We start from the raw sequence: 14,487 nt of genomic DNA on the forward strand, positions 1-14,487 counted from the left end.
AAATGTTTATTCAACAAGGTTTTATTTTACAGCCCCTTGCATGCATTGCGCCTGTCACGGCCGCAGCGGCATTCTGGTTTGAGGCCCTGGAAGAGGCCATCCATACAGCTCCATTGACTGAAATTATTGACAAGCTTAGAACACTTAAGCTAGCTAACTCATTTGTTTCTGATGCCATTGTTCATTTGACTAAACTAACGGCTAAGAATTTCGGATTCGCCATCCAAGCGCGTAGGGCGCTAAGGCTTAAATCCTGGTCAGCTGACGTGACTTCGAAGTCTAAATTACTCAAAATTCCTTTCAAGGGGCAGACCTTATTCGGGCCTGGTTTGAAGGAAATTATTGCTGACATTACTGGAGGTAAGGGTCACACCCTTCCTCAGGACAGGGCCAAAGCAAAGGCCAAACAGTCTAATTTTCATGCCTTTCGAAATTTCAAGGCAGGTGCAGCATCAACTTCCTCCGCTTCAAAACAAGAGGGAACTTTTGCTCAATCTAAGCAGGCCTGGAAACCTAACCAGTCCTGGAACAAAGGCAAGCAGGCCAGAAAGCCTGCTGCTGCCTCTAAGACGGCATGAAGAAACGGCCCCCTATCCGGCGACGGATCTAGTAGGGGGCAGACTTTCTCTCTTCGCCCAGGCGTGGGCAAGAGATGTTCAGGATCCCTGGGCGTTGGAGATCATATCTCAGGGATATCTTCTGGACTTCAAAGCTTCCCCTCCACAAGGGAGATTTCATCTTTCAAGGCTATCTGCAAATCAGATAAAGAAAGAGGCATTCCTACGCTGTGTGCAAGACCTCCTGGTTATGGGAGTGATCCATCCAGTTCCGCGGATGGAACAAGGACAGGGTTTTTATTCAAATCTGTTTGTGGTTCCCAAAAAAGAGGGAACCTTCAGACCAATTTTGGATCTAAAGATCTTAAACAAATTCCTCAGAGTTCCATCTTTCAAAATGGAAACTATTCGGACCATCCTACCCATGATCCAAGAAGGTCAGTACATCACCACAGTGGACTTAAAAGGATGCCTACCTTCACATACCGATTCACAAAGATCATCATCGGTTTCTAAGGTTTGCCTTTCTAGACAGGCATTACCAATTTGTAGCTCTTCCCTTCGGGTTGGCTACAGCCCCGAGAATCTTTACAAAGGTTCTGGGCTCACTTCTGGCGGTTCTAAGACCGCGAGGCATAGCGGTGGCTCCGTATCTAGACGACATCCTGATACAGGCGTCAAGCTTTCAAGTTGCCAAGTCTCATACAGAGATAGTTCTGGCATTTCTGAGGTCGCACGGGTGGAAAGTGAACGAGGAAAAGAGTTCTCTATCCCCACTCACAAGAGTCTCCTTCTTAGGGACTCTTATAGATTCTGTAGAAATAAAAATTTACCTGACGGAGTCCAGGTTATCAAAACTTCTAAATGCTTGCCGTGTTCTTCACTCCATTCCGCGCCCTTCGGTAGCTCAGTGTATGGAGGTAATCGGGTTAATGGTAGCGGCAATGGACATAGTGCCATTTGCGCGCCTTCATCTCAGACCGCTGCAATTATGCATGCTGAGTCAGTGGAATGGGGATTACACAGATTTGTCCCCTCTGCTAAATCTGGATCAAGAGACCAGAGATTCTCTTCTCTGGTGGTTGTCTCGGGTACACCTGTCCAAGGGTATGACCTTTCGCAGGCCAGATTGGACAATTGTAACAACAGATGCCAGCCTTCTAGGTTGGGGTGCAGTCTGAAATTCCCTGAAGGTACAGGGATCGTGGACTCAGGAGGAGAAACTCCTTCCAATAAATATTCTGGAGTTAAGAGCGATATTCAATGCTCTTCTGGCTTGGCCTCAGTTAGCAACACTGAGGTTCATCAGATTTCAGTCGGACAACATCACGACTGTGGCTTACATCAACCATCAAGGGGGAACCAGGAGTTCCCTAGCGATGTTAGAAGTCTCAAAAATAATTCGCTGGGCAGAGTAACACTCTTGCCACCTGTCAGCAATCCATATCCCAGGAGTGGAGAACTGGGAGGCGGATTTTCTAAGTCGTCAGACTTTCAATCCGGGAGAGTGGGAACTCCATCCTGAGCTGTTTGCTCAGTTGATTCATCGTTGGGGCAAACCAGAGTTGGATCTCATGGCGTCTCGCCAAAACGCCAAGCTTCCTTGTTACGGATCCAGGTCCAGGGACCCAGAAGCGACGCTGATAGATGCGCTAGCAGCGCCTTGGTTTTTCAACCTGGCTTATGTGTTTCCACAGTTTCCTCTGCTCCCTCGACTGATTGCCAAAATCAAACAGGAGAGAGCATCGGTGATTCTGATAGCACCTGCGTGGCCATGCAGGACTTGGTATGCAGACCTAGTGGACATGTCATCCTTTCCACCATAGACTCTGCCTCTAAGACAGGACCTTCTGATACAAGGTCCTTTCAATCATCCAAATCTAATTTCTCTGAGACTGACTGCATGGAGATTGAACGCTTGATTCTATCAAAGCTTGGCTTCTTCGAGTCAGTCATTGATACTTTAATACAGGCACGAAAGCCTGTTACCAGGAAAATCTACCACAAGATATGGAGTAAATATCTTATTGGTGTGAATCCAAGACTTACTCATGGAGTAAAGTTAGGATTCCTAGAATATTGTCTTTTCTCCAAGAGGGCTTGGACAAAGGATTATCAGCTAGTTCCTTAAAGGGACAGATTTCTGCTCTGTCTATTCTTTTGCACAAGCGTCTGGCAGAGGTTCCAGACGTCCAGGCATTTTGCCAGGCTTTGGTTAGATTTAAGCCTGTGTTTAAACCTGTTGCTCCCCCGTGGAGCTTAAACTTGGTTCTTAAGGTTCTTCAAGGAGTTCCGTTTGAACCCCTTCATTCCATTGATATTAAACTTTTATCTTGGAAAGTTCTGTTTTTGATGGCTATTTCCTCGGCTCGGAGAGTCTCTGAGCTATCTGCCTTACAATGTGATTCTCCCTATCTGATTTTTCATGCAGATAAGGTAGTTCTGTGTACCAAACCTGGGTTTTTACCTAAGGTGGTTTCTAACAAGAATATCAATCAAGAGATTGTTGTTCCATCGTGCCCTAATCCTTCTTCAAAGAAAGAACGTCTTTTACATAATCTGGACGTAGTCCGTGCCTTGAAGTTTTACTTACAAGCTACTAAGGATTTTCGTCAAATATCTTTCCTGTTTGTCGTTTATTCTGGACAGAGGAGAGGTCAAAAAGCTTCGGCAACCTCTCTTTCCTTTTGGCTTCGGAGCGTAATAAGCCTAGCCTATGAGACTGCTGGACAGCAACCCCCTGAAAGGATTACAGCTCATTCTACTAGAGCTGTGGCTTCCACCTCGGCCTTCAAAAATGAGGCCTCTGTTGAACAGATTTGCAAGGCTGCGACTTGGTCTTTGCTTCACACTTTTTCCAAATTTTCCAAATTTGATACTTTTGCTTCTTCGGAGGCTATGTTTGGGAGACAGGTTCTTCAGGCAGTGGTTCCTTCCGCTTAATCCTGCCTTGTCCCTCCCATCATCCGTGTACTTTAGCTTTGGTATTGGTATCCCACAAGTAATGGATGATCCGTGGACTGGATACACTTAACAAGAGAAAACATAATTTATGCTTACCTGATAAATTTATTTCTCTTGTAGTGTATCCAGTCCACGGCCCGCCCTGTCCTTTTAAGGCAGGTCTAAATTTTAATTAAACTACAGTCACCACTGCACCCTATGGTTTCACCTTTCTCTGTTTGTTTTCGGTCGAATGACTGTATATGACAGTTAGGGGAGGAGCTATATAGCAGCTCTGCTGTGAGTGATCCTCTTGCAACTTCCTGTTGGGAAGGAGAATATCCCACAAGTAATGGATGATCCGTGGACTGGATACACTACAAGAGAAATACATTTATCAGGTAAGCATAAATTATGTTTTCCTACTGCAATCCTCTGTTACTCGCTGTCTACTGGATACTGCTGCAGCTGCATGGACATGGATTGACATGCCTGGTAAGCAAGTGGAGGGATGCTGCTTAAGGTAAGTGAATTTACACAGCTCCCACACAGTCCAAAGGCACTGTGTCAGAGTACTAGGTACTCTGACACAGGTATAGCATAGTCAGGGGACTTAACCTGCTCTCTTCATGACACATTGATGTTCTCCTTTACAGGTCCCTACCTGTCCTATCATGCTCAGGGAAGCCTGTCACACTTTACAGCCCTCTGGCAACTCTGGGGATTCTTTGTGCTTGGGTCTTTAAGAAAACTTCTGTCTGCTTAGTGCAGTGAGCGGTTCAGTAGAGGTTAGATGGGTAAACTGTTTTTTATTAATTTAATGTATGTTTTATGCTTGGTGCACACTTATTTTGCTTATGGAACTAAAAGTTATATTAATAGATTCCCTTCAGCACCGGCTTTTCTTTTGACGGTAGCTCCGCCCCCTAGTTTTTCCCAGGATTTTTCTCCTCATTATGGAGTCTCTACATCTAGAAATCGTGTGTTTGCAGTTTGGGCCACATTCCATATTTAATTTCAGTGCTTGCCAGTCCCAGGAATTGGTGTATGTGTATATGTATGTGTGCATGTGTGTATGTATATGTGTGTGTATATATACACATACATACATACATACATACATACATACATACATACATACATACATACATACATACATACATACACAAAGCACGGAAGGGGACTGCACTCTCCAACTGGACTGGGTATACACATCCCATGACCCTGCAACATGCTCAGCCCTGGGTTCTCAATGGTACATAGGGAAAATTACAAAACAAATTAAAACACACAGAGAAAGTCCAGCACTCACTCACATGCTCTCAGCTAAGATTAAAAGCAAAAATGGAAGGGTTAGTTACCGCATCTAGCCAAATGGGACAAGCCCAGGTAGCACGTCAAGGTCCCTTCCAAAACCCGGATCCCTTAACCAGCCAAACAATGCAAGCTCTCAATCAAATAAACTGGGAACAAGTGAAGGGTGCACAGGCTTATGTAATCACCCATGACATATACAAAACACGGAAGGGGACTGCACTCCCAGACTGGACTGGGTACACATCCCATGACCCTGCAACATGCTCAGCCCTGGGTGCTCACTGGCACTCACAAGAAGCTGTGCTGTCCCCAGAGTCACAGGCAGTTAATCCCAGACAGGTCTGGGTGCAAGGCCCATAGGGAAAATTACAAAATAAATTAATACAACACAGAGAAAAAACAACACTCACTAACAAACTCTCAGCTAAGATGAAAAGCAAAAATGGAAGGGTTAGTTACCGCATCTGGCCAAATAGGATAAGCCCAGGTACCACGTCAAGGTCCCTTCCTAAACCAGCCAAACAATGCAAGCTCTCAATCAAACAAACTGGGAACAAGTGAAGGGTGCACATGCTTATGTTCTCATCCTAGACCACCGGTTCCCAAACTGTGGGGCGTGCCTCCCCAGGGGGGCGCCAGAGATCTTAAGGGAAGGCGTGGGAAAAGGAGCGGGAATGTTATTTTTAATTTTTTTTATTTAAATTAATGTGCAAGTTATTCGGTGGCAGCCTCTCCAGCAAACCGTGCCGTGACCTGAAGACTGAACGCCTTCCAAGTGCAGTGAGGCTCAGTGACCGACCATAAGTACAAATGAAAGGACTCTGCCTTGCTGCATGTCTTCAGATGTGTGTGGTTGAAGAGGAGCGAGGACTGTGAGTCACACAGACAGGGCACATAAAGGAGCTTCACCTCAACCACAGGCAGCTGAAAATATGCAGCAAAACAAAGTAAGGGGACCCACTGATTTCAGGTCCTTGTGCTTTATATGTACAGTGCTGAAATACCCTCTTAGCACAGAGGCAAAAGTTAGAGAAGTTTAAAAGCAGAAAATTAACCCCATAATGCATGTATATCGTGTACTATGCAAATTAATGCATGCACATGCTGTGCCTTTATTACCTGTGTATTTGGAGATGTAATTGATGCAGGGTTTTGCTCCATCTGTATTATAAAGTGTTAATTTTTTTAAAACATTGTTTTGGGTGTATGGCTGCCTATGGGGGCTTATTTGTCTATGCATGTGGCTTCCTATGGGGGCTTGTGTGTGTGTGCGCATGTGGCTGCCTATGGGGACTTGTGTGTGTGCATGTGGCTTAGGGTTAGTTACCACATCTGACCAAATGGGACAACCCTAGGTACCACGTCAAGGTCCCTTCCAAAACCTGGGTCCCTAAACCAGCCAAACAATGCAAGCTCTCAATCAAACAAACTGGGGACAGCGTGCACAGGCTTATGTAATCGCCTTAGACCTAAACTGCTTATATTTGGAGATGCAATTGAGGCAGAGTTTTGCTCCATCTGTATTACAAAGTGTTATTTTTTTTTAAACATTTTTTTTTGGGTGTGTGGCTGCCTATGGGGGCTTATTTGTCTATGCATGTGGCTGCCTACGCGGGCTTGTGTGTGTGCATGTGGCTGCCTATGGGGGCTTGTGTGTGTGTGTGCATGTGGCTGCCTATGGGGGCTTGTGTGTGTGCGCATTTGGCTGCCTATGGGGGCGTGTGTGTGTGTGCATTTGGCTGCCTATGGGGGTGTGTGTGTGTGCATTTGGCTGCCTATGGGGGCGCATGTGTGTGTGTATTTGGCTGCCTATGGGGGCGCATGTGTGTGTGTATTTGGCTGCCTATGGGGGCGCATGTGTGTGTGTATTTGGCTGCCTATGGGGGCGCATGTGTGTGTGTATTTGGCTGCCTATGGGGGCGCATGTGTGTGTGTATTTGGCTGCCTATGGGGGCGCATGTGTGTGTGTATTTGGCTGCCTATGGGGGCGCATGTGTGTGTGTATTTGGCTGCCTATGGGGGCGCATGTGTGTGTGTATTTGGCTGCCTATGGGGGCGCATGTGTGTGTGTATTTGGCTGCCTATGGGGGGGCATGTGTGTGTGTATTTGGCTGCCTATGGGGGCGCATGTGTGTGTGCATTTGGCTGCCTATGGGGGGCTTGTGTGTGTGCATGTGGCTGCCTATGGGGGCTTGTGTGTGTGTGTGCATGTGGCTGCCTATGGAGGCTTGTGTGTGTGTGCATGCGGCTACCTATGGGGGCTTGTATAACTGGTTGAACCTCCTTTGGCAGCAATAACTTCAACCAAACGTTTCCTGTAGTTGCAGATCAGACGTGCACAACGGTCAGGAGTAATTCTTGACCATTCCTCTTTACAGAACTGTTTCAGTTCAGCAATATTCTTGGGATGTCTGGTGTGAATCACTTTCTTGAGGTCATGCCACAGCATCTCAATCGGGTTGAAGTCAGGACTCTGACTGGGCCACTTCAGAAGGCGTATTTTCTTCTGTTTAAGCCATTCTGTTGTTCATTTACTTCTATGCTTTGGGTCATTGTCCTGTTGCAACACCCATCTTCTGTTGAGCTTCAGCTGGTAGACATATGGCCTTAAGTTCTCCTGCAAATTGTCTTGATAAACTTGGGAATTCATTTTTCCTTCGATGATAGCAGTCCGTCCAGGCCCTGACACAGCAAAGCAGCCCCAAACCATGATGCCCCCACCAACATACTTCACAGTTGGGATGAGGTTTTGATGTTGGTGTGCTGTGCCTCTTTTTCGCCACACATAGTATTGTGTGTTTCTACCAAACAACTCAACTTTGGTTTCATCTGTCCACAGAATATTTTGCCAGTACTGCTGTGGAACAACCAGGTGCTCTTGTGCAAACTGTAAACTTGCAGCAATGTTTTGTTTGGACAGCAGTGGCTTCCTCTGTGGTATTTCTTGTTTAGTGTTTTACGTATTGTAGATTCGCTAACAGGGATGTTAGCGTTTGCCAGTGACTTTTGTAAGTCTTTAGCTGACACTCTAGAATTCTTCTTCACCTCATTGAGCAGTCTGTGCTGTGCTCTTGCAGTCATCTTTACAGGACGGCCACTTCTAGGGAGAGTAGCAGCAGTGCTGAACTTTCTCCATTTATAGACAATTTGTCTTACCGTGGACTGATGAACAGCAAGGCTTTTGGAGATACTTTTATAACCCTTTCCAGCTTTATGCAAGTCAACAATTCTTAATCGTAGGCCTTCTGAGAGCTCTTTAGTGTGAGGCATCATTCACATCAGGCAATGCTTCTTGTGAAAAGCAAAGCCAGAACTGGTGTGTGTTTTTTTTATAGGGCAGGGCAGCTGTAACCAACACCTCCAATCTCATCTCATTGATTGGACTCCAGTTGGCTGACATCTCACTCCAATTAGCTCTTGGAGATGTCATTAGTCTAGGGGTTCACATACCTTTTCCACCTGCACTGTGAATGTTTACATGGTGTGTTCAATAAAAACATGGCAACATTTAATTCTTTGTGTGTTATTAGTTTAAGCAGACTGTGATTGTCTATTGTTGTGACTTAGAAGATGATCAGATCACATTTTATGACCAATTTGTGCAGAAATCCATATCATTCCAAAGGGTTCACATACTTTTTCTTGCAACTGTATGTATGTGTATATGTATGTATGTATGTATATATGTATATGTATATATATATATATATATATATATATATATATATATATATATATATATATATATATATACTGAGAAATAATTGAGGTGTCTGAGGGAGTGTATACATAGTGTAGAGGGATCTACCAGTTATTGTCTGTACCAATCCTTTATATACAGTGTCATTGCATACTTTGTAAAACCTGGAACAAAATCTCTCTGTCCCCACTGATATCTCTATAGAGGAGTCAGTTTTTTGATATCAAATCCTGTGAGAATTGTATACCTCAGATTTTGCATACATATGAGCCGCAACCATCCACTTTCCCGAGGGAATTTGCCCTGTACTTGTCATTCAGGGGAAAATGCTGATTTTACTTATGAAGCGAACAATAACATGTACGAAACGGGGACAGCTTGTTTAGTGGCTGTCCCCAAACTAAGTAAGTGTAAATCTGGGGATTTAACTCGGTGTCCTAAAGGTAAATGTGCAAAATAATCTTGTGCTGATTACCTAAAGGTTCAGATCTAATAACATCCTCTAGACAGGTGTTTTTTGCAAGAACCTTTATGCAGCTGTACACCACAGCACATTCTTATGTGATCAACAGTGTACCCAATTTATTATAATATGTGCAATTATATATTGTACTGAACATAATGACATATTGTGCCATTACCATTTAATATAACTATCTGCGCTATTAATACTTATGTATAAGTCAATAAAGCATTGTACTCCCATCATTGCCAGGGGATGTAAATAGATATTTGTTTTATGTCAGTCTGCTTATTATATACTGTTGTACATTGTCTGCTATTTAGAATATTATTTGCAGTAATGTGCACTATTATGATATACAAATCGCTAAAGGCGGTGTATGTTCATTGCATATTCAGCAGCACACATAAATGTTACATAGGCAGCATTTCGGTCTCTGTGGATATAAAAGATATTGTATGTCCTATGCTTATTAGTGTATACAATTCTATAGTATATGCCTTTGATGCATTATACTCTACATGTTTAATTACAAATGCTGTCCTGCAGGTTTTATCTGTATTTTAATACAACAGTGGAGATCCTTTTTTTAAAAAAAAACAAAAAAAAACTCTATTGGTTTCTCTTTTATACCTATGTTCTGGGTAATTTATATCTATGCACAAAGGTTCTTTCATGCAAATACTAAACATTGATAATGAATATTTTCACTATCAGTTGAGATCCTTTTAGAGATAAGATCTATTGGTTTCTCTCTCTTATACCATTGTATGAGTGATTTATATGTATGCACATATGTTTATCATGCAAACACTGAGAATGATTCATGAACATTCTCATGAATTATGCACTTTGTGTATTTACTTTATAAGTATTCACAGTCTTTGCTTATTCTGGACATGGATTTACAAGTATTTTATGTGTACCTGTTGGTCTTTATGTGCTGCTCCTCTAGTCAGTAAGGCCACTTGACAGTCTAAATATGTGCATATGCTTAATTAGGTACATGTATACTACAGCTAATGATTATGTCATGTACAGATTTATTAAACTTTGTATAAACTTATGTATACATTTCTACATTTTAGGATCCATCTGGAAAAATAGGATATCCATACTGATTCTTTTTGCTTCAAATAGAACTAATGCACTTGATCTCTTGAAGGACTGAGTCCCATGATTGACCAGCGGCCCTATCTAAATGTTGACTATGTTCTTTAAGAGGTGGCAACATGTATAAATAGGATTTGTAGAATAGGGGAATAATTAATCCTTGTACCTGTGTAATCTCAGGTTCAAGAGTTTTTACCCTGATCTGTTAATTGCCCACAGTGATTTACAGTCCTGTCCTGGATTTAACATCCTTAAACATATTGGTCAGGATTCCCTTTATACAAAGGGTCAGTTTATGGCTATTATAGACCTCAAGGATTCGTATATGCACATTCCTATACACAGGGATTACTTTTGTTTGCTGAGATTTGTATATCTGCAAAACTCTGCCAGTTTGCCTCTCTGTGTTGGATACAATCTTGCCGTTGATCAGAATCGGTACATTTCAGTTGCTCTTTATCTCGATGACATACTAGTGCAAGCTTATTTCCTGTCAATAGCTATTGCTCATACTTACAATCTTCTTCTTTCAAGACAATGCTTGGAGTATCAATGTACTTAAATCTCCTTTATATCCTGCTATAAGGGTAGCATTTACAGGAGTCATAATAGACTTAATGCTGATGCATCTAGTTTTCCTGATGGAATTTAACATTATAAAGATTCAGAGGGTGTGTCTCTTCCTACAGTGAGCTACATTCCATCAGTAGTGCAGTGCATGGTGGCGGTGGGTCTTATGGTAGCTGCTTCATACACAGTTTATTTTGCCACCCTTTCACTTCAAACCCCTTTTAATGACTATGCTTCCTCAGTGGTCAAATAATTATTTGACACACAGATTGTTTGTTTTGGATTTCTCAGTCAATCTTTTTCTTGAGGACACAGTCTGTCTTTGACCCTTGTGACATCCTTCCTTCGCCAGTCTTGGTATATTGTGCCGACAGGCGCCAGTCTCTCAGGCTGGGGGGCGTTCTGGTTTCTTGAGGAATACAATGAGTTTGGTATCCTCTAGAGCAGTATTTCCCAAACTTAGTCCCCAGGACCCTTACTCAGCTCAGGCCAGATATTCATTATATCTTAACTAGAGCACAGGTGAAATCAGCTGATGGGTGAGCTAATTGTTTCACCTGTGCTCTAGTTAAGATATAATTAATATCTGACCTGAGTAAGGGTCCTGAGGACTGGGTTTGGGAAACACTGCTCTAGAGGCAAGTTTTCCAACTAACATTCTGGAACTTTGAGCAAACTCCAGGCTCTTCAGCCCTGGCCCCTATTGAAGGAGGAATAGTTTATCCGTTTCCGGTCAGCCAATATCTCGGCGGTGGCCTTCAAAAATCATCAAGGGGGGTATCTGCAATCCACTGGCCATGCAGGAAGTGTCTAATACTCTCTTAGTCAGAGAAGAATCATTGCTCCCTATTGGCTATTCACATAGCAGGTGTGAACAACTGGTAGGTGGATCATCTCAGCAGTCAATTGGTCCATTCAAGAGAGTGGTCTCTCCATTAGGACATTTTGATCGCTTAGTGATCAAACTGGGTTTACAGGACATAGATCTGATGGCCTTTCACTTAAATCTCACTCCTCCAAGCTGTTGTGCAAGGTCAAAAGATCCAAAAGCTCACATAATAGTCACCTTGATATGTCCAGGGAGTTTCATCTAGCATACCTGTTTCCTTTGTTTTTCTTTCAAGAGTCATTGCCTGATCAAACGGGCGTCAACGTCAGTAATATTAATTTGCTCCAGTCTGGCCCCGCAGGACTTGGTATGTGGATATAGTGCAGATGTGTTCTTGCTTTCCATGGCTTTTTCATCTGAGACAAAACCTGTTGTCTTAAGGTTCTCTTTTCTATAACAATCTCAAATCTTTAATTTAATGGCGTGTAGGATGAATGTCTAGTTTTGGATTCTAGAGATTTCTTAGACTTGGTTATTGACACTTTGATGCAGACCAGAAAACCTGTAAAACTAGAGATTTATCACAAGATTTGGAAGACATATTTTGAGAGGTGTTTTCTTGGTATTCTTTTAGGATTCCTAGAATCAGTCAGTTTTCTTAGGATGGCCTTGACAAGGGTTTGCCCGCTAATTTCTAAAAGGTAGCATTTTTGCTTTTATATCTCTCTTTCATAGGAAGTTAACTAAACTTCCTGAGATTCAGACTTTTGTTCAGACGTTAGTTAGAATTAGGCTAATTGGGAAACTATTTCTCCACCCTGGAATCTGAATTTACTTTTCTCTGTATTACAAGGTTCTTCTTTTGAACCATTGCATTCCATTGATATCAATTATTATCTTGGAAAGTACTCTATTAGCAATCTCTTCAGCAAAGAAATTTCTGAGTTGTCAACCTTGTCTTATGATTCTCCATTTCTAATTATTCACAAGGTGAAGGCTATACTTTGTACTAAATATGATGATCTTCCTAAGGAAAATACCAACCAAGAGGTGGTTGTTTCTTCATTGTGACTCAAAAAAAAGTGGGAGAGTCACCTCCTAAGCATATTACTGCTCTTTCTTCAAGAGCAATTGGGACATGGTGGGTTTTTGAAAAATTATGCATCTTTGGAACAGATTTGCAAAGATGCAATATGTCTTCTCTGCATACTTTTTTTCAGAGTTTTAAGCAAGCAACTTCTGGCAGGAAAGTCTTTCAGACCGCAGTGTCGGCTAAATAAGAACTGCCAGAAAAATTGTTCCACCCTTCAGCTTAGGTATAATTCCCATATGTTATAAAGGACTGTGAACCATGATCATTTTACAAAATATTTAGAAAACGTATGCTTACCTGATGATAAATTATTTTCTTTCGGAATGATGATGGTTCACAGGCCATGCCTGTTTAAATGACGATAGTTTTAATGACACCTCTTCTGACCCTGCTTTGTCTCTCCTACCTATATATTTTCTATTCTCGACTATATGTTAATCTAAGAGAGAGATGGTAGGGATTTTACGCTCTGATATGGGCTCTTGACATGCTCCTAGTGGCAGGTAATATATCAAATATGTTATGGAGGACTGTGGACCAGCTTCATTCCGAAAGAAAATAATTTATCAGGTAGGCATACATTTTTTTTGTTCAATATTTAAACAACTAATACAAAATGCTATGAAACACATTCTCTCTAGCATTTAGTGTTTATGTCCCTTTTTAAGTACCTTTTATGGATTTTGTTTTTTAAACCATGCATTTTTGACACATTAAAACTCTCTGTTTTAGAAACCTTTCTATCGTATTTGCTGCTGCCTTATTTACACTCATTTAAATGCTTTCATAGGGAGGCCCATGAAGGTGTGCACTGAAGATGTGTTCTTGAGGGATCTCCCATAACACTGAGATGTTGCTGGAGCTTTAAGATCAGGTAAAGAGAAGTTACAGGATATTGTAAAAGCAGTGAGCAGGATAATGATCTTCTTATAGTGAGATAACTGTTACCTTTTATCTATTGTTCTGCTTGTTTCCCTCAGCTGATGTTCACAAGGAATAGGGCCACGTGATGTATGAAGGCAAACACATACACTTCTCTGAGGTAGATAACAAACCCTTATGCTCCTACAGTCCCAAACTGTGCAAACAGCGAAGACTCAACGGTTACGCCTTCTGTATCAGACACGTTCTAGAGGACAAGACCGCCCCCTTTAAGCAATGTGAATATGTGGCCAAGTACAACAGCCAGCGCTGCACAAATCCCATCCCCAAATCTGAGGACCGTAGGTATGTATGCAGTGCAGTAAATGTGACAAAATTGTCAGGCTGCAAACATACAAGTCACTGTTGACTCTCTGAGAAACTGTAGTGTTTGAATACTGGTGCACGGGTACTGGGTGCATATGTGCGTATGCAGCTGAAACAGCAATACATTTTGCTAGAGGTATTTTACATTTTTTCTCCAATCATATTTTTATTGAAGTAAAAATAGACGTTACAGGCACAGCAAATCACATCAGAAATAACCAAACATTAATGTTGGCTTATACATGACTAATGTAATTACAGGAATGTTGAGAATTTTATGATCCAGTATAATGTGCATGTCAAAACTATAGCAAGCTTTACATGATACCAATAACATTGGCAAAATACCTATATGGTAAATAAAAAAAAAAGATAACCTATTCAACCTACATTTTTTAATACATAAAATATATGGAAAATAAAGTAGAAAATATTAACCTTCTTATTATTTAAGAATATAAAGCTAATTTATTTCCTAAGATATGGTGAGTCCACAACGTCATCAATTACTGAATATCACTCCTGGCCAGCAGGAGAAGGCACAGAGCACCACATCCAAGCTGTTAAGTATCACTCCCCTTCCCACAAACCCCAGTCATTCTCTTTGCCCTTTTTTAAAAGTGGATGTGAAGTTTTGGTGTCTGAAGGAAATTA

General features: G+C 41.9%; 1 protein-coding gene across 1 annotated transcript in view; it reads left to right on the forward strand.

The window, feature by feature from the left end:
* Nucleotides 1–14,487, forward strand: part of INO80D (INO80 complex subunit D) — a 395,094-nt gene that overhangs the window by 62,222 nt on the left and 318,385 nt on the right. Inside the window, exons 2-3 of the mRNA XM_053698654.1 lie at nt 13,376–13,459; nt 13,566–13,812. Of these exons, the coding sequence (XP_053554629.1) occupies nt 13,595–13,812 (218 nt within the window). The 5' untranslated portion in view covers nt 13,376–13,459; nt 13,566–13,594. The remainder of the gene's footprint in view (nt 1–13,375; nt 13,460–13,565; nt 13,813–14,487) is intronic.

This window comes from Bombina bombina, chromosome 1 (assembly GCF_027579735.1).
Source record: "Bombina bombina isolate aBomBom1 chromosome 1, aBomBom1.pri, whole genome shotgun sequence".
In the NCBI taxonomy this organism is placed as follows: domain Eukaryota; kingdom Metazoa; phylum Chordata; class Amphibia; order Anura; family Bombinatoridae; genus Bombina; species Bombina bombina.